Source organism: Vipera berus, assembly GCF_964194415.1.
Source record: "Vipera berus genome assembly, chromosome: 14".
In the NCBI taxonomy this organism is placed as follows: domain Eukaryota; kingdom Metazoa; phylum Chordata; class Lepidosauria; order Squamata; family Viperidae; genus Vipera; species Vipera berus.
Window position 1 is genome coordinate 9,343,232 of NC_138217.1, and position 20,997 is coordinate 9,364,228.

The 20,997-nt window shown below is 44.0% G+C and overlaps 2 protein-coding genes across 6 annotated transcripts in view; both read right to left on the reverse strand.

Moving 5' to 3' along the window:
- The window catches only part of LOC308674356 (immunoglobulin lambda-1 light chain-like), a 99,288-nt gene extending 80,452 nt beyond the window's left edge, over window positions 1–18,836 (reverse strand). The window contains exons 1-2 of the mRNA XM_081338760.1: window positions 18,750–18,836; window positions 18,337–18,637 (exon numbers count right to left, since the gene is read on the reverse strand). Coding sequence (XP_081194886.1) covers window positions 18,337–18,637; window positions 18,750–18,816 — 368 coding nt within the window. The 5' untranslated portion in view covers window positions 18,817–18,836. The remainder of the gene's footprint in view (window positions 1–18,336; window positions 18,638–18,749) is intronic.
- The window catches only part of LOC308674355 (immunoglobulin lambda-1 light chain-like), a 110,427-nt gene that overhangs the window by 75,106 nt on the left and 14,324 nt on the right, over window positions 1–20,997 (reverse strand). Inside the window, exons 1-2 of one of the 5 annotated variants that reach the window (XM_081338753.1) lie at window positions 14,195–14,269; window positions 13,779–14,082 (exon numbers count right to left, since the gene is read on the reverse strand). The exons of the other annotated variants lie outside the window; for them this stretch is intronic. Coding sequence (XP_081194879.1) covers window positions 13,779–14,082; window positions 14,195–14,261 — 371 coding nt within the window. The 5' untranslated portion in view covers window positions 14,262–14,269. Of the gene's footprint in view, window positions 1–13,778; window positions 14,083–14,194; window positions 14,270–20,997 lie in introns of those variants that run through there. 5 annotated transcript variants of the gene reach the window in all.

The window sequence follows — 20,997 nt, forward strand, 5'->3', positions numbered from 1 at the left end:
AGTTTTTTTCAATTTACCACCTATATATCTAGAAAGCATCATGGTACCTGGGTAGCCATCAATTGAATAAGCATCTCTGTTATTTTGTGACATGGCTACAGCCTTCGAAGAGACTGTGAAGAACCCAGGGCAGAAATTCTGTGTTAAATCAAACATAGTCATAGGTCAGCTGAGCCCTTTCCTTCCACCCACCGTGGAGTCCCAGTCCAATTCTAGTCTCCTTCTAGAATTCAAATACCCTCACATCCCTACGTGTCTAAAAGAGAATGGCACCAGCAAAGAAGCACCTGACAACTAGACAAGGCTAAGAGGAACCAAGAACAAGATGTCACACATTGCCCAGCCATGCATATTCGACATCGCCTGCTGAAAGGTTTTTGATCAGCTCTTCAGGGCAATTGTAGCATCGTGTACGAGCCACTGCCTGTATAAGCGGCGCAAAAATAGTCAGCCTCATCTTCTGCCTCAAGATTGGAGATGCTTAACATGGCAGATGTTCTAGAGCCTTCAACAGAACCGGAGAATCGTGCTGGGATTCCAGAGGCTCTGCTGCTATCAGCATATATAAGGAGTTTAGGGGCACTGCCAGACTTCTGTTGATACCAGGAGGAATAACCTGTTCCAATCGTTCCACTGCTTTGACTACAAGTGATTTGCACTCTCTCTCCAAGAGATCCAGACACAGAGGCTGGTTGATTCAGGACAAACTGGGAAAAAGTCCCTGGAAAAAAAAAAGGAAAGGTGACAGGAAAGACTCAGTCAGCATGACGTTCATTGAACTTAGGAGAAATGTGTGGTAGGAACAGAAATCTGAAATCAAAGAAATAGAGGAGAAACCACTTCCCTGGATTATTAGGTGATGGGGGAAGAGTGTCTCAGACATTTTTAGTAGATATCCCATGTCTTCAATTACCTGTAAAGGAAGAGGAGAGGATGAGAAGAAGAGGCAGCCAAGCCATGGTGGAAGATGGGATTCAGGACTGAACTGTCTGCAGAGCCAGCTGTCCTCTCTGCCCTTAAGCCTTTTGCCAGTGGGGCATTCAAATTCATGCAAATGTCCTGCAGGCTCATCAATTCTTCCTCAGATATAAGGGTCTGCTTCAGAGGAAAGGAAAGAGCATCCTTTGAAGATTCCTCCTCTTCAAGCAGTAGGATTTGCAGGTGGAGCTTTTGAGCACACATTCCCTTCCATTCTGTTTTTATTTCCCCCCTGTTTCTGCCATATGTGCTCTTGGAAATAACGTGTGTTTTCTCATTGCTACTGATAACATAAATAACAAGCCTCCTTAAACTAGAACTTTGTGGACTAAAATTTCAGACCTAGTTTAGAAAACACGGCAAACTTGACCTCTACTGGTTAGGTCACCATAGCCTCAAAGTATTTCATAGGTGTTGGGTAAAGCAGAAGCCAAGATTCTCTTTGTCAAAATACAGAAGAAAAGTGATCTACATGATCATGATCATAGTCAAGGAGAGAAGCAACCTAGAACTAAGGAGAAACTTCCTGACAGTTAGAACAATTAACCAGTGGAACAACCTGCCTCCAGAGGTGGTGAATGCTCCAACACTGGAGGTTTTTAAGAAGAGACTGGACAGCCATTTGCCTGAAATGGGATAGGGTTTCCTGCCTGAGCAGGGGGTTGGACTAGATGACCTCCAAGGTCCCTTCCAACTACTTCTTCTTCCTTCTTCTTCTTCTTCTTCTTCTTCTTCTTCTTCTTCTTCTTCTTATTATTATTATTATTATTATTATTATTATTATTATTATTATTATTATTATTATTATTATTATTATTATTATTATTATTATTATTAAATGTAAATAGCATGTTGAAATTTATTTTTTGTGGCTCAAAAGGGGGAGAAGGAGGAAGACGAATATAGGAAGGGGAACACAGCTATGAGCTAGAAAACCATAGAGTTAAAAAAAAATCCAAAGTTTAAGACAAACAAAGATCAACAAAGGAGATTCCAGCTGTAGGCAATCTGAGAGGGATTGAAGATGCTCAAGGAGACAGAATAGGAAGAACTACGAAGAGGGAGGAAGAGAACTGAGTTGGGGCTTCAAAGGGCCTCTCTTATTTTGCTCACGTATCTGATGATCCCAGGAGTTGTATTAATCTCCAGTGTTTCCACTCATTTTGGTTAAAGAAATCCTGACTTTTCTCTGTAGGATGGTGAAAGGGAAGAGGGGTGATTAAGGACAAGTTCTGAAAGAAAGCAAAGAGGGGAAAAATCTTCAGCCAAGGAGGTAGAATTTCAAAGGGGAGAGAAACTTTAGATGTGAAAGGGAAGAGTGAGGGACTCCAAAGAAGCTTCTCTTATCAGAATTGGTCCAGAAGAACCAAAACATGAGTGTTCCAGATCAGGAGGGTTGATGCTAGAAATGTTGTCCAAGGAGCATTGCAGTAGGCATAGAAGATCAGGAGGAAACATGGCTAGGTTGTAGTTGAAATGTGGGATAAAGATCAACAATATGGTTGTTGTCTCCAAACAACTATTAACAGAAGTGTTCTGTGGGTGACTCTTTATGTTCAATGATTCATAATCCATCATTCAACTGATCCCCTTCATTCCCCCCACCATGAAGTCCCAGAGCAATAATAATAATGACCTTCCCCAGTTCAGACACCATCACATCCCTGAGAGTAGGCATGGCACCAAGAAGGAAGCACCTTCCAGTTTGAGAAGGTTAAGAGGAACCAAGAACAAGATGTCACACATTGCCCAGCCATGCATACCGCAGATCTCCTGCTGAAAGGTTTTTGTTCAGCTCTTCAGTGGATTTGGAGCATTGTGTACGAGCTACTGCCTGTATAAGCGGCGCAAAAATAGATAGCCTCATCTTCTGCCTCAAGATTGGAGATGGTTAACACGGCAGATGTTCTAGAGCTTTCAACAGAACCAGAGAATCGTGCTGGGATTCCAGAGGCTCTGCTGCTATCAAAATATATCATGACTTTGGGGGCACTGCCAGACTTCTGTTGATACCAGGAGGAATAACTTGTTCCAATCGTTCCACTGCTTTGACTACAGGTGATTCGGATTGTGCCTCCAGGAGATCCAGACACAAAGGCTGGTTGATTCAGGACAAACTGGGAAAAAGTCCCTGGGGAAAAAAAAAGAAAGGTGACAGGAAAGACTCAGTCAGCACGACGTTCATTGAACTTAGGAGAAATGTGTGGTAGAAACAGAAATCTGAAATCAAAGAAATAGAGGAGAAACCACTTCCCTGGATTATTAGGTGATGGGGGAAAGAGTGTAAGTCTCAGACATTTTTAGTAGATATCCCACGTCTTCAATTACCCGTAAAGGAAGAGGAGAGGATGAGAAGAGGCAGCCAAGCCATGGTGGAAGGTGGGATTCAGGACTGAACTGTCTGCAGAGCCAGCTGTCCTCTCTGCCCTTAAGCCTTTTGCCAGTGGGGCATTCAAATTCATGCAAATGTCCTGCAGGCTCATCAATTCTTCCTCAGATATGAGGGTCTGCTTCAGAGAAAAGGAAAGAGCGTCCTTTGAAGATTCCTCCTCTTCAAGCAGTAGAATTTGCAGGTGGAGCTTTTGAGGACAGTCTCCTGTTTTGCTGAGCAAGAACTTTTGGGAAGGACTTCAAAGCAGCTCCAGAGGACAAAGTTCACATGAGGAACATCTTCTCTTTCTCTCCTTGATCCCTCTTTGTTCAGGCTGAGGAACATCCCTCTCAGCTCTTCAGGGAAATTATGGCCCATTTTAGAGATGTTAACAATGAGAACTGACTATGTGGGTTCTCAAGGTGGTGTTTTCCTGAAAACCTGCTCTGCTCATCAAAGGGAATCTCCAAGAGCTGCCAATTGAGTAAGCTACAGTACATGGACTACTAAGATAAGAGCTGGTGTCTCACCGTGCTATAAAAATGAAGCTGGATGCAGGGCACTCCCTACACCAAATTCCAAAATCAGTGGTTTCCAAAATTCCAAAATAGTGTGGTTTCTCTGAGGATATCACATTGTCTTTCTTCCTTGCCTATCTCACGGATTTTATTCATTCACCCATTTAAATTCAGGTTTACCCTAGAACAGGGGTAGGCAACCTTGGCTCTTTTATGACTCATGGACTTCAACTCCCAGAATTCCTGAGCCAGCATGGCTGGCTCAGGAATTTTGGGAGTTGAAGTCCATGAGTCATAAAAGAGCCAAGGTTGCCTACCCCTGCCCTAGAACATAGAATAACAGAGTTGGAAGGGACCTTAGAGGTCTTCTAGTCCAATCCCCTGCTTGAACAGGAGAGCCTACATCATTTCAGACAAATGGTTGTCCAGTCTCTTTTTGAAAGCCTCCAGTAATGGAGCACCCACAACTTCTGAAGGCAAGCTATCCCATTGGTTGATTGCTCTCGTCTTTAGGAAATTTCTCCTTAATTCCAGGTTGCTTCTCTGCTTGGTTAGTTTCCAACCATTGTTTCTTGTCCTGCCTTCTGGTGCTTTGGAAAACAGGTTGACACCCCCCCCCTCCTTTGTGGCAGCTCCTCAGACATTGGGACACTGCTATCATGTTTCCCCTGGTTCTTTGTTTCGCTACACTAGACAAACCCAATTCCTGTCATCGTTCTTCGTACATTTTAGCCTCCAACCCTCTAATCATTTTGTTTCTCTTCTCTGCCCTCTTCCCAGAGTCCCAACATATTTTTTTGGCATTGTGGTGACCAGAACTGGTTGCAGTATTCTAAGTGTGGCCTTACTAAGACTTTGTAAAGCGGTACTAGAACTTCACGTGATCTTGATTCTATCTCTCTATTAAGGCAACCCAGAATCGCACACCAGGATGAACCATGGTTAGCATTTTGTCCTTGTCTAAGAAGACCCATTTGAGTACTTGATGTTGAGTTTAGAAAGATAAATCTGTGGTGGGGGTGTCTGTTGTTGTTGTTTAAAAAATGAGAAAGGCTACAATCATGTCGCTTCTTGATAGTTTTAAGAACTTCTTTATTAGAAAGGAAACGAAACCCATGGAAGTGTCTTACTTCCTTTCAACGTTTTTTGTCTCACTTCTCTATCCAAATCAAGCACTGTGCACCCGTCCCCGATCCAAACCAAACAGTAATAAGTGGCCTCGTCTTCCACCAAGGCCTCCATGATGGTCAGGGACATGATGTTCCCTGACCTGGAGCCAGAGAAACGGGCAGGAACGCCTGTTGGCCTGCGACTGGTGCTGTATATTAAGAGCCTTCGAACCCGCTCTGACTTCTGCTGGATCCATCGTGGGTAGTTGATGTCAGTAAGTGTTCCACCCTCATATCTACAGGACATGGTGATTGTCCCTCCTGGAGCTACAAAATCTGGATCTTTCAAGCTCTGAAGCTGCTGGATGCTGGCTCCTGAAGGAGCACATGGAATTAAGGGAATAAGAGAGAACATGGAATTAAGGAACAAAAGCTGAAACTACGTTATAGAGCCAGTATTTGCCTGCGCTGCCTTCCACATGGAGGCCCTTGAAAGGATTTCCCCTTCTAACCCCTGATTCTCCTGGTCTCACCGAAGGAAGACAGGATGCTGAACAGCAGAAGAAGCCAAGCCATGGTGGACAACTAGATAATCTTCCTGGATGAAATGATCCATGTTTGGCTTGTACCCGGCCTCTCTTAAACTCCTAGAGGTGAGGAGTGTAATTAGCATGCAAATGAGGTGTTTTTTTGGAAAAAAAACAATGCTGATGCCTGTCTTTACCAAATAGGTTGTGCACTTTACTAAAGGTGTGACCTGCACCATTTTGATGGACGGATGACATTTGTGAGCTTAGAGCTGGATAAGAGTTTACTGCAGAATCCTAGGATTTAATCCCAGCTCCGCCTTAAGATCACTGAGTTGTTTTCAGCCATGATTCTCCTTCGGCTTATTTCACTTTTTGCAATTTCTATGAGAATAGAGAGAAAACCATCAAAATATCTTGCAGGAAGGACAATCTATCAGCCCAAGAAATACTGCCAAAGCTCTTGTTCAAGTCCGGATAGAGGCCCCAGATTGGAAGCTTTATTTGTTCGTTTGTGTAAATTTATTAATATTACACCTCTTTCCCATACATTCTGTTATGTTTTGGTTTTTACCTGGTTTTTGCTAGCTGTGTTCCTTGAGAAGAGAAATATGACGTTGAAAGGTAGCCAAAGAATAAATTCCACTTTTACTTCTCCACTACAAAAAAATTCATGATGGATATCGGGACCCAGTAATAAAATTGTCTTCTCAATCTAGCTGATTGCCATCCTTAGTTTCTCCTTTTGGGGTTCTATTCCAGAGTATAAACCACCCATATGATTAGACCAACGTATGGATAATACCAGCCAGATCTAGTGGGGGAAACATGTTTTTCATTGTTGCTGTGTCTGAATACCCAGAGACCTTAAACTCTACTTTGGACTAAAATGGACTAGAAAGAGTGCAGAAAGGAGCAACAAAGATAATAAATAAATAAATAAATAAATAAATAAATAAATAAATAAATAAATAAATAAATAAATAAATAAATAAAAAGAAGAAGAAGAAGTAGTAGTAGTAGTAGTAGTAGTTAGAAGGGACCTTGGAGGTCATCTAGTCCAACCCCTTGCTCAGGCAGGAAACCCTATACCATTTCAGACAAGTGGCTGGCCAGTCTCTTCTTAAAAACTTCCAGTGTTGGAGCATTCACCACTTTTGGAGGCAGGTTGTTCCACTGGTTAATTATTCTAACTGTCAGGAAATTTCTCCTTAGTTCTAGGTTGCTTCTCTGCTTGACTAGTTTCCATCTGTTGCTTTTCATACTGCCTTCAGGTGTCTTGGAGAATAGCTTGACTCCCTCTTCTTTGGGGCAGCCCCTGAGATATTGGAACACTGCTATCATGTCCCCCTTCGTCCTTCTCTTCATTAAACTAGACATACCCAATTCCAGCAACTGTTCCCTATATGTTTTAGCCTCCACTCCCCTGATCAACTTTGTTGCTCTTCTCTGTACTCTTTCTAGAGTCTCGACATCTTTTTTACATCGTGGTGACCAAAACTGGATGCAGTATTCCAAATTAGGGGACTGGAGGCTAAAACATATGAAAAAACGGTTGCAGGAATTGAGTATGTCTGGTTTAATGGAAAGAAGGAATAGGGGAGACATGATAGCAGTCTTCCAATATTTGTGGGCCTGGCACAGAGAGGAGGGGGTCAACCTATTTTCCAAAGCACCTGAAGGTCAGACAAGGAATAACAGATGGAAACTGATCAAGCAGAGATTCAGCCTGGAAATAAGGAGAAATTTCCTGACAGTGAGAACAATCAACCAATGGAACAGAAGTTGCCTTCAGAAGTTATGGGAGCTTCATCACTGGAGGCTTTCAAGAAGAGACTGGACTGCCATCTGTCAGAAATGGTGTAGGGTCTCCTGCTTGGGCAGGGGGTTGGACTAGATGACCTGCAAGGTCCCTTCTAACTCTGTTATTCTATCTATGCTATATCAGACTACGTTTAGAAAATATGGCAGTCCTGACCTCTACTGTCAGGATTACGTGGTGTCAAGAGATGTTTTGAGGTTAGGCAAGGCAGGTGCCAAGATCAAGAAGAATCATAGTGATCTATACGAAATGGAAATGACAACTTTACCCCCATTTTTTTTATGTCTCCAAAGGAGGTGGGTGAGAAGGAGGAACGGGAAGGGGAACATAGTTATGATCTAGAAAATTATGGTTTTCTAGAACCATAGTACAAGAGTACAAGAAAAATAATAATCCAACATTTAAGACGAACAAAAGCAGCAGAGGAACATCCTGCTGTAGCCAATGTAAGAGAGATTGCTGATGATCAAGGAGGCCAAAATTGGAAGAACTGTTGACAGAGAACTGAGCTGAGATTTTGAAGGCTCGTTTATTCTGCTCATATATCAGAGGTTTGACGGCACCGCTGATCCCAGGAGGTGTATTAATCTCCAATGTTTCCACTCCTTTTGGAGAAGAGATGCTGACTCTTTCTCCAGTGGATGCTGAAACAGAAGAGGACTGATTAGGACAACCTAGACCAAAAGCTCCAAAAGAAAGCAAGGCACAAAGGAAACTTTCAGCCAAAGAGATGTAATTTCAAAGGGGAGAGAAACATTAGACCTGCAAGTTGAGAATGAGAGACTCCTAAGAACCTTTTCTGATCAGAAATGATCAGTTAGGAACCAAAAGGTGGGTGTTCCAGATCAGAAGGGTTGTTAGAAAATCTAAAGTGGACCAACACCATTGCAGTAGGTGGAGAAGAACAGGAGGAGACATGGCTAGGTCATAGTTGAAATGTGGGATGAAGGTGGACAATATGGCTATTGTCTCCAAATGGACCATTATGTGAAGACCTCTTGGTGAATGTGAATGTAAAGTGAAATGTAGCCATGATTCAACTGATCACTTTCATTCCACCCACCATGAAATCCCACACCGATTATAACACCCTTCTGGAATTGAGTTATCATCACATCTCTAAAAGTCTAAGAGGGCGTGAGAGCAGGAAGGAAGCAGCTGAGAATTTGAGAAGGCTAAGAGGAACCAAGGAGATATTGTCACACATTGGTTAGTCATGCATATTGGTGTTCACCTGCTGCAAGGTTTTTGTTCAGCTCCTCAGCGGGATTGTATCTTTGTGCACTGGCCACCACCCAAATAAACCAGGCAATAATAGTCAGCCTCATCTTCTGCCTCAAGACTGGAGATGCTTAACACGGCAGACGTTCTAGAGTTTTCAACAGAACCGGAGAATCGTGCTGGGATTCCAGAGGCTCTGCTGCTATCAGCATATATAAGGAGTTTGGGGGGACTGCCAGGCTTCTGTTGATACCAGGAGGAATAACCTGTTCCAATCGTTCCACTGCTTTTAGTACAGGTGATTCGGATTGTCCCTCCAGGAGATCCAGCCACAGATTCTGGTTGAGTCAAGACTTGGGAAAAACTCCCTGGAAAAAAGCGCGAAGATGGCAGCATTAGGACAATGTTCATTTCACTAAGGAGAAATGTGTAGCAGGAACAGAAATCTGGAAGTGAAAGTTGTAGAGGAGCAACAACTTATTAGGAGATGGAGGAAGAGTATTAGTCCCAGTCATATCCCAAGCCTTAAGTTACCCATAAAGTAAGATGAGAGGATGAGAAGAAGAGGCAGCCAAGCCATGATTGGAGATTGGGACAGGATTGAATTGCCTTCAGGCCCAGATGTTCTCTCTGCTCTTAAGCCTTTTGCCAGCGGGGCATTCAAATTCATGCAAATGTTCTGCCTGCTCATCCATTCTTCCTCAGATATGAGGGCCTGCTTCAGATGAAAGGAAAGAGCGTCCTTTGAAGATTCCTCCTCTTCAAGCAGTAGGATTTGCAGGTGGACCTTTTGAGGACAGTCCCCTGTTTAGCTGAGCAAGAACTTTCGGGAAGGACCTCAGTTAGCTGTACAAAGCTTCCATAAGAAACATCCCCACTTTGTCTCCTTGATCTTTCCTCTTTAGGGACGAGAGAGATCCCTCTCTGCCATTCAGAAAAGCAGTGGTTTCAAGTTATTGTTGGTAGGAATAAATAAGTGCTTTTGTACAACTTGATTTTTTTTTTTTTAAAAAAAAGACCTTGGCCACATGATGCAAAGTTTAAGAAACTGGACTTGATAGTGCTGCTGTATTGTTACTCAAGGCTTGGTGAGATTAGAACATTTTGTTTCAGAGATGTTATTAATTATATCTTAGTTGTTATACTGGTATCTTCAGTAAACCCACTGCATTCAGCAGAGATGGGGGATGAGTCTTCTGGCATTGTCAGAAAATCAATCTAGAGACTACAGGGATTAGTAAAACTTGGGGTCCATAGATGCTCATTCCAAGGAGAAGCTGGATCCATGATGCTCCTAGGGTTGTTTTTTTTTTCAAAATTTGAAGGAGATTTGGTTGCATGATGTCATGGGAAAATCAAGACGTCCGGGCAGTTCAAATGAATATAAAGGTTTATTGCAAGCTTATGTTCTCTACAGGAAGCTGAACTACTAATAGTCAAGGCAAATTGGTGGTAGATAATGGAATTCAAGGTGGGCTGGACTATTGTGGGCATGAACGGACTCCAAACTAATGACATGCTTGACACCTCCCTCCGGTTCAGCCTGGTCATTTCCTACATAGATATTTCCAACTACGATATTTTATTAAACAACATAAATGTTTGTGAACTGCAACTCTATTAGGTCCATTGACTAGTTTAACTGATAGAATGAGGTGGGAAGGCAAAAGGAAAGGGACAAAGTGCTGTTAAAAGAATGCTTTGCCTGTAGTATTTCTCTGTTTCAAATTCAGCACTAGAAATATGCGTGATTTATGTGGATGGAAAGAAGATTGGAATAATGTTTCCTCACCCATCTCACTGCCATTTTTGATTCACGCAATGAGCTTCAGGTTGAACAGGATCTACAAATTCTGGCAAAACACCACTGCCATAACGACACAAAGAAATAATAGATATTGGAGTGTTAAACTACTTTTCTTCATTTTTTTTTAAAAAAACTTGGAAAATTGATAGTTTCTTAATAGTTTTGATGAATGCTGTGACTTCTTGGCACATATCAGACCCCAGAACTAAGAAAAGGCGTGCTGAATCACTTCACAACACTCCTCTTTATTGTTCCTCACCTATAGATAGAAATCTTGCCAAACTAAGGCAACTTCTTGAATCATTAAAGAACTTTTAAGGAAGAACTATCTTGACCCTCTTTCTACCAACCAACTATCTAAACTTTGCTGTCTCTTGGTCCTCTGGAATGCGGCCCCTCCCTCCTGGGAATCCAGACTACGTTCCACCACAGCCCTTGAAAACGTGCAATCGCTATCCAGAAAGCCTTTGCTCAAGAAGTTCATTTAAGATCTCTATTATAGTAAGAGAATTTTTGCTTCACTTCTCCATTTGACTCAAGCACTGTGTACCCGCTCCCAGTCCAGACGGCACAGTAATAAGTAGCCTCATCTTCACCCAAAGTTCCTGCAATGGTCAGGGACATGGTGTTCCCGGAGGTGGTCCCAGTGAAGCGGGTTGGGACACCAGTTGGCCTGCTGTTGCTGGTAGCAACTAAGAGCCTTAGAACTTCCCCGGGCTTCTGCTGGAGCCATCAAAGGTAATTGTTGTCTGATATAATCCCACCACTATAGCGACAGGACATGGTGAGCGTGCCACCTACAGCTACAGATTCTGAATTCTTCAGGCTTTGCAGCTGCTGGAAACTGGCCCCTGAAAGAGAATATGGTTTTATTAAAAATAATAATAATAGCAACAGTTCTACACTGTGGCATATAATAGCATGACAACCAACGTTTGCTTGCACTGTGCTTCCTGTGAAAAATCATGCAAAGAGTTATCTTTTCATTCCCCTGATTCTCTTGTCTCACCAAAGGAGGATGAGATGGTGAAGAGCAGAAGAATCCAAGCCATGGTGGGTGGTGAGGTCTTCTTCCCGAATCTAAAGATCCCTACATGTCTTCTCTCAGGTCTGTCTTAAACCCCTAGAGGAGAGGAATGCAACCTGCATGCAAATCAGGTGTCTGTTTAAACAATGCTCATCTCTGCACCTTGTCGATCAAGAGATCGTGTTTGTGAACTTGGTGACAAAGAGGCACACCGGCGAAATAAGAGTTCAGAGCAGCAACCGGAGAATCCTAGACTGAAATCCCAACTCCACCATTAAGATCATTGAGTTGTCTTCAGCAATGATTCTCATTCGGCCTATTTCACTGCTTTCAATTATTATGAAAACAGAGACCATCAACATGGCTTTGTGGACAGTAAAATAAACCAACTATTGTGTAGTGGGTTCTGTCCGAATTTCGCCATGGTGTATCCTGTTTCTCCGTTTTTTTCCTGACCGCAAGCGCTCGCTTGCCGGCCATAGATGGTTCGGGGAAAGATGCTTCTTTCCTCTGACCTTTAGTGACTTCAGCTCCTCAGGAGAAACAGGATCCCACCTTCGTCGCCACTATTGCGTAGTGGGTTCTTGACCGCATGGCAATATGAAGGACAAAGGGTTCAGCATAACAGCTCTTTATTGGTGGACGTACTGAACTGTCACTGCACGTGTTTTTTTTTTAGTTCGTCCGAAAAGCTCATTTCTAATTGTACATTTTCTCTCTGCTCTGCACCTGTGTTGAAAACTTATCTGGTCACCATAGTGAATGTCATGTGGCCTAGCCATGTTATGAGTTAGCTTTGCTGTGTGTGCAAGCGTAAGAAAGCTTTTTTTCTATTCTTTGTCTCTTCACTTTCCTTTTACTGCCTGATGAGAAAATGTAGTTAGTGTTCTTTGTTCTTATATCTTTTCTTTTGTAATTATTTATTTATTTATTTTTATTTTATTACATTTATATACCGCCCTTTCCCGAAGGACTCAGGGCGGTTTACAGGGTGATTAAAAAAAACCAAAATACAAAAGTTAAAACAAATTTTAAAAGAAATTATATGTGTCCCTGTCTAAATAAAACCCCAGTTAAAATAAGATTAATCCTCAGCCTGGGCCAGAGAGCTCGAAGAGCCAGGTCTTCAGGCCCCGGCGGAATGAATGGAGGTCGGGGGCAGTCCTCAGCTCCACGGGCAGCTGGTTCCAAAGGGCAGGCGCCCCCACTGAGAAGGCCCTATCCCTGGGTGTTACCCGCCGGCAATCTCTTACCGGTGGCACCCTGAGAAGACCCTCCCTGTGGGAGCGCACTGGACGAAGGGAACTTGATGCCGGCAGCAGGTGTTCCCTCAGATATCCCGGACCCAAGCCATTTAGGGCTTTATAGGTCATCACCAGCACCTTGAATCTCACCCGGAGGGCAACTAAAGGTTATTTAGTAGAATATGCATCGTGTTTTCTTTCCTTCACCCATGCATCATCTGGAGCACCGTCCGTCGCCCTCTGACAGGTTAATACCTCGACATGAACTGACAATAGGGGCTACCTGGTACCCCCTTATATACCTGGCTAGGTATACAGGTAGCCAATCCCTTTACGTGGTTTTCCCGCCGGGCGCTTATCCGCCAATCCTGGCACAGTACAGCGCCACCTGATGGTAATAGCGAGCCGCTGCTTGTGTTTTATTAATCCCCATACATAACACCAACGTTAGAAACACCTTTTGAGCCTTGTTGGCCATCCCTAAATGGAAGGGTTGCAATTCTTTCCCATGACATTCTATGGTGTTTTGCATTTTACTCAGCTTCTGAAACTTCTTGCTCCTTAGAAAGGAAATATCTTGAAAATGGTCATCCTTGAATAAATGCCATGTTTTCCTCTGCACCAGAAAGTGCTGGAATATGAATCGGTAGTAGTTGATTTTGTCCTCTGGGCTGTGTTCTGTGATGTAAAGCAGCCTTGATGTTAGAGGAGGTTGAAGGGAGAGGGAGAAGGGAGAGAGGGAGGAGAGAGAGAGGGAGGGAGGGACAGAAAGAGGGAGAGGAAGAGACAAAGAGAAAGACGGAGGGAGAAATGGAGGAAGACAGAGGGGGAGGAAGGAAGGAAGGAAGAGAGGGAGGGAGATGAGGCAAGAGAGAGAGGGAGGGAGAAGGGAGAGAGGGGACGAGGGGAGGAAAAGATGGAGAAGATTTATGAATTTGAATTGAATCCAAATTAGTGATTTCTCCCTGCATTTGAATGCCTATTTCTGTTCCAAAGTAGAATTTGCATTTCAACTTCTTTGGTCCTTTCATCTGCAGATTGAGTACATCATGAGCAGGAAGCTCAAGGGACCATTCAACTGGTAACGATGCCTGAAGACAGCAAAGAAAGAGAGAGTTTTTGCCATCCTTCCCCATTGCACTGAATGATTGTGCTACGCACTCCCTGTGTGTACGCTACAATAGTAAATGGCTTCATCTTCTGCCAAGGCTCCTGTTATGGTCAGCGACATCATATTCCCTGACTTGGACCCAGCGAACCGGGCTGGTACACCAGAAGGTTTGACATTGGTCTGGTAAACCAAGAGCCGGGGTGGTTTGCCTGGATGTTGCTGGACCCACCAAGGGTAATTGTTGTCAGTGATGATTCCAGTAGAGTATCTGCAAGATAGGGTGACCGTCCTACCAAGAGGCACCGATTCTGGGTCCTTCAAGCTTTGCAGCTGCTGAAGGCTGAGATCTGCAAGGAAACACAGCACAGGACTGCTTTATTTAAGGGACTATGAAGAAGCCTTGGCCACCATTTTGGAGAAGACACAGCTTCTCTCTTTCACCAACTCAAGGTAGCTCACCAATGGTGGCAAGGAATATGGCCAGGAAGAACATGCTGCTTATTCGGGGGAGACTTGATACGTTCATCTTCTTGAAGGAAAAAGATCTCCTCTTGGGGGTCAACCCGGTTGCTTTTAAATCCCCAGAGGCAAAAAAAAATCCGTTCCTTCATGCAAATCACTTGCACCTTTAACTTCTGTCTCTGGCTGGTGGAACCACCACAAGAGAAACTCTGGCACCTGTTTGATTGACTCTGTGCTGAAAGAGTCTTGTGCATTCTATCTTCTGCACATGGCTGGCTTCAGAGAGATGGTGGTAGAGAGGTTTGATATGATTAAGGGTGAGCACGCTTGAGACTCAGAAAATATTTCCAAAGCAAACTAAATATTTTTTTTTGGAATGTAGGATAGTTAGATCTTCAGATAATGGGTAGACTCTATTTCCTTACTCTCCAGACAAGCTGTTCTAGATCAACTCATCAAGAAGAAGCTTGGGATGAATCCTTAGATTCCTCCATATATCATGGAGTACTAGTAAATTCTGATTTGGATGGCCAAAGGCAAGGAATTTTAAATATTCTACAGACTGGCAGTGCATGGGATAATTTTATCAGGGTAATGAACATCCATTCCAGGCATCAGCCTCTTGTCCTCAATTTTCATATATAAACTATGTCCTCCTACTTAAGGGTTACTTTTGATAGATTTCAACCCATAGAGTCCAACTTAAATTTTCAAATCTTCCAGTCAAAGAAAGGAGAAAAGTCCCCTGACCCTAATAGTTATACTTTCTTTGCATAGTTCTCTTAATCTAGGTCCTCTCCGGATAATTATTTCTTTTCTCCTATGCCAGAAATGTTCAGTATGGTTTGAGAATTAAGCGCATGAAAGTTAGTGATGGTTATTTTAGTAGGAAGAACAACAGCAGCCCCTACAGGCCATTACAGTACCTACATATCCTCCTCCTCCTTCTCTCTCTTCTCCTTCTCCTCTTCCTCCTCCTCCTCCTCCTCCTCCTCTTTTCTGTTTTTCCACCTTGCCCTTCACCCTTCTCCCTCCCCCCTCCTCCTCCTCCTCCTCAGAAAACAATGAGACACATGTGATAACGCTCAAATAAAGATGTGATTGAGGATGAGGCTTCACCACAGTGATCATTCAGTGATCGATTACCACATTTGGCCGGTCAAAGATTCCAAATTTATTCCTGCGATGATTTCCTACAAAATTTGAGAAAGTCCTAACTCCAATAGGCCATTGATACCAACCAGGCTGATCTTTTAAGTTCTAAAAATAACAAATCATGTTTAGGGTCACCAAGCATTTTGAACTGGCCTTTTGGAAGAATGTTCCCCAGAAAATGCTGCTCATATTCGTAATGATGATTATCATGGTGATAATCCCTTCCAAAGGGTTATCTCTCTGTCATCTCACCATACCTACTGTCTGTCTGTTTTGCAGAGTTTAGCAGCAAAGATGCACTCTGGACATGCTCCAAAGGCCTCTTTTTTTTAAAATAGCCAATCAAATGTCCCATCTCAATGGTGGCCTTTTTTTTTTAGATGTCCTGGATTTGGAAAATTGACCAGGTATTTTGAGGGGCGGAGGGGAAATGGAAGAAAATCTGTTCTTCTTCCATAAAGGACAAAAACAAAACACCTCTTCAAATGTGAAGGTTGTTGTGATTCAGGGTCAGCCTGTGGGTTCGGCAGTTGGGTCGGACGATTCAGAAGAGGAGGGGGGTGTTGGAGAGCCTGCAGAGGACAGCCCTGAGGCTTCGCAGAGCCCTCAGCCAGGCCCCTCCCACTTGGTGACCACGCAGACCCAGCTGTGTGAGCCTGACAGTGTGGATGAAGATGACCCACAGCTGGCCCTGTTCAAGGACGCCCGATGCAGGAGGCAGTCAAGCAGGAGTAAACAGAGGAAGGCAATGGGGCACCTCAGAAGGAGGCAGAGAGAAGCCATGCCTTGAACTGTTTAAAAGGGGAATGTGTGGGAGGGCTGGTTTGCTGAAGGCAACCGTTTGAATAGCTCCTGTTTCATGGTTCGTGTCTCTGTTTTGCTCTGTTTTATGTCAATAAATTTGGCAGGCTTAGTTCCAGCCTCTTGCCGTGTTGTAAAGGGGTTGTCCCTGCCTTTTCTGCAGGGCCGGTAGTAGGCTGGTACAGAACAAAGGTTGACTTTTTCCTGTCGGACCCTCTCCTGTGCTGCAATTATTTCATGCTTAGGAATATTCACAGCTGTACTGACTTTGTTCAGAAAGCTTTCATCTGCAGTCCGTTTCATGTAAGAGGTACCCAGACCAATCAAAGTTGCTCATATCCTGTAAGGTTTATTTTTTTGTCTCACTTCTCCATCTGAATCAGAGACTGTGCACCCGCTTCCGATCCAGACAGCACAGTAATAGGTGGCCTCATATTCCACTAAGGCCCCTGTGATGGTCAGGGACATGGTGTTCTCTGACCTGGAGCCAGAGAAACGGGCAGGAACGCCTGTGTTTCTGGCGCTGGTGCTGTGTATTAAGAGCCTTGGGATCTGCTCTGACTTCTGTTGGACCCACACAGGGAAATTGTTGTCAGTGATAATTCCTCCACCATATCTACAAGACATAGTGATTGTCCCTCCTGGAGCTACAAAGTCTGAATTCTTGAGGCTCTGAAGCTGCTGGATGCTGGCCCCTGAAAGAGAACACGGAATTAGGAAGATATTAAAATGAATCTATGCTGCACAGCAGGATCCACCATTTGCCCACGCTGGATTCCCTATGGGTGAGTCTCAAAAGGGCTATTTCCTCTGTTTCTCTTACTGGAAAAAGAGAGGACTATGAAGATAAAAAGCATCCAAGCCATGATGGAGAACTGGGGGGCCTTCCTGAAGGAAAGACTCTTGAACTGGCATCCACCAGGTCTCTCTTAAGTCCCCCGGGGACGAAGAATGCAACTCTGTATGCAAATGGACTTTGCACATTGTACACGGGAGTGAAGGTGTTTGCCTGCACCCTGTTGGCCTACAAGAGATATTTCTGAGCTTAGGAAAATAATAATAATAAGTGAGCTGCTCCTTTTACAATATAACATGGAACCAGAGGATCCTAAGATGAAACGTGCATCCTTCCAACAAGTTAGTCGAGCGATCTTTCAGTTATAGCTCTTGTTCCTCTTCCTGTCCTATCAAACAGGGTTACCTGGAGGATGAAATGGATGGAGAATATCATCAATTATGTTCTGATGCAATAAGGGTTAGGGTCAAGGTGGAAGAAAACAACCAACTGGTCAGATATCACTGGAGGGCAGAAGTAATTACTTGCAGATGGTCTCACAAGTAACCCGGATTTGTAACGTGAAAGGTCTTATCGGTAAGGACTTTATCCAGAATCAACTAGTAACCAAGCTCATGAAGTCAGAGATGGGAGGTTAGGAACGTGGCAAGGTTTACCCGTAACTACCCATGCTAGTGCATGCTGTAGCCACTGATACTTTCAAGGTGTCTGCAAGGTCAACCCTACTGTATGTAGTGTATTTGGTAATCCAATCATGAGGTTGTCTGAGATATGAGTGAATATAACCAGGATCTCCCAATCCAGGAGTGGACACAATTGGCAAACAGAATGAAGCTGTGCAAAGGTCCTCTGAGCCAGAGTTGCCTGCTGCTCCTTGAGCAGAAGGCCTGAGTTCGGGAAGGCACCCAAATGAAATGAACCTTTATTGTCAAAGTACAACTATGTGCACATTGAGATTAGCTGAGCCTCCCTTTGTGCTCCCACCCGCCAACACACAGTGACAACAAACCCTCCATCTTACTACACCATGTGAACCAACTACACCACACACCGGCCTCCCAAGTCAATTCTGCATAAAATTCACAAAAGTTCACAAAAGTTATTTCTCGTTCAAAAGCCTAACAGCACACGGATAGAAGCTCTTCTTCAGCCTGTTGGTATGGCTTGAGTAGGGGGATGGACTAGAAGACCTCCAAGGTCTCTTTCAACCCTATTATTCTATGTTCTAACTTTGAAAAACACTGCTCTAGTCAAAATGCACCTTCATCTTCAGACTGACCACAGTATGAACAGGAAGCTTCAGGGACAATTCAACTGCTATCGTTGCTTGAAGAGAGCAAAGAGAGTTTTTGCCTTCCTTCCCCATTGCACTGAATGACTGTGCCATGAGCCCCCTGGGTTTAAAGAGCAGTAATAGTTGGCTTCATCTTCTGCCAAGGCTCCTGTTATGGTCAGCGACATCACATTCCCTGATTTGGACCCAGAGAACCGGGCTGGAACACCAGAAGGTTTGACACTGGTCTGGTAAACCAAGAGCCGGGGTGGTTTGCCTGGATGTTGCTGGACCCACCAAGGGTAATTGTTGTCAGTGATGATTCCAGTAGAGTATCTGCAAGATATGGTGACCGTCCCACCAAGAGGCACCGATTCTGGGTCCTTCAGGCTTTGCAGCTGCTGAAGGCTGAGATCTGCAAGGAAACACAGCACAGGACTGTTTTATTTAAAGGACTATGAAGAAGCCATGGCCACCATTTTGGAGAAGACACAGCTTCTCTCTTCCACCAACTCAAGGTAGCTCACCAATGGTGGCAAGGAATATGGCCAGGAAGAACATGCTGCTTATTCGGGGGAGACTTGATACGTTCATCTTCTTGAAGGAAAAAAATCTTCTCTTGGGGGTCAACCCGGTTGCTTTTAAATCCCCAGAGGCCAAAAACATCAGTTCCTTTATGCAAATCACTTGGACCTTTAACTTCTGCCTGTGGCTGTGCACCTGCTAGACAGACCTCTGGAGGGTCTTCTAAATTGTATCTGCTCCCCATCACTAACTTCGAAGAAATTGGAACAGAGATGCTTGAATTGAATAAGAGCTGAAACATTGGAGAACTCAGATGCTCTACTAAGCTGCAGGAAATTTGGGAGGAGAACATGAAAACATCTGGACAGACAGCTCTCATTCAACACTCACCAAGCAGAACCTAGGCTGAAGCATTTTCCCATTCTCCCTATAATTTGAGCCATAAAGATGATGGGAGAAGAAATGTACTTTCAGGCTTGCAAGATTGATCCCAGCTTTGTGAGGCAGTCCCTAGAAGAAGCAAGCCCACGTGGGAAAGTTTGTTCTGTACCATAAAGTTACATTAACAGACTCTCGGAAGTCTGAAAATATACTTCTCCCATGTCGCTTTCATCGCACAAAGAGGATCTCTTCTGAGATGTTTGCTCTTCCCACATTCCTACAGCAGGCTAAAAGGCCTCTTATCTGACCATTCCCTGGCTGTGCTTCTTCCTCCTCTCTCCAAGGTCACGCTCACATACCATTACACAGTGTGGTTGCTTTTGCAGACCACTTGGTGGGAAGCTGGTGGACTTCCTTATGTTGTTGATTGGCCAGAAGGAAAACAGACTGCTGGACCATCCAGCAGGGCGCCATTTTTGTGGCCATGATATAATGGTAGCCAGTGAGCTGAATGTCCAAGGAGTTTGGGATACTCAATTTTCCCACCTGTAAAGAATCCACAGTGAGGAAGTCTCCATCTCAAGGAGGTTTAGGGTGCGTTTTAATATGTAGAACAGTCTTTGGGAAACCCTCCTGGTCCAAACTCTATTTCATTCTTTATTCCAAAAATTCCATGTTTTTCATTCCAAAGCACGGAAAGTGGAGGCCATATCTGGAAGGCTTGAAACCTCTTCTTTCCTTAAAACTGTCTTTGCGGTGTGGTCCAAAAATATCCAGCTACCATCTCATTCGTTGTGGTCTTCCTTGTAATAAGAGGAACCCAAACTTCTGAAGTTGGTTCAGCTCCTGCTGTGAGGTTTCAATCTTGGTTTCCCATCCGAATGAACAGATGTGCCACCCGCTGCCACTCCAAACAACACAGTAATAACTCGCATCGTCTTCCACCTGGCTTTCTGTGATGATCAGGGACATGGTGTTTGCTGACTTTGACCCAGAGAAGCGGGCTGGGGTCCCACTGGCCCTAGTGCTGGTGGCATAGATCAAGAGCCGTGGAACTTCTTCTTGCTTCTGCTGGATCCATAGAGGGTAATTGTTATCTGTGATGGTTCCAGCACTGTAGCTACATGACAAAACGGCTGTCTCTCCTGGGGCAACCAATTCTGGATCTTTCAGGTTCTTCAGCTGCTGGACACTGAGATCTGAAAGAGATGACGGAGAGGGGAAAAGAATGGGACTAGATCACAGAGGAAAATATTGAATGATTGTCTGCTCAACACCAGAGCAGGTCATTGGATGCCTGTAGGGTTTATCCCTTCCCTAGAGGAATTAAAAGTCCCTCACTGAAGGAGGCGAGGAGGGTGAAGAGCAGAAGGACCCAAGCCATGATGGAAAGACAGCTTATCTTCTGGAAGGATGGGAATCGCTAACTGGCCCACTTCCAAGATCCTTTTAAACGCCTCTGAGGGCAAGTCTGCAAAGCCTTCATGCAAATCGATTGCTTTTTAAGTCCAGGCTCTGGGTGAAAAGGCGCATAAAATCAGCAAGTGGCTTTTCTGCTGCCCCCTTTCCGTGGGAGGTGAGGAGGGAGATGGAGATGGTGGAGATGGAGATGGATTCCTTTATTTTATTTTTTAACACCAATGTTTTATTAATTTTATCAAAATATAAGATACAAAAGGAAAATAAAACGTAATGGAAAACTAGGGGAAGGGAAAAGAGAAAAACGCGAGGTGGAAAGGTAAAAGGTGGTGGGGGGGAAGCATTGACTCCCGACTCCTTTTGGTGCAGGAGAATAGGATGATGGCATGAAGCCTCAGCTTTTTCTTTTTTCTTTTATACAATAGTTTATACCAGCCATTTCTTTAAAAG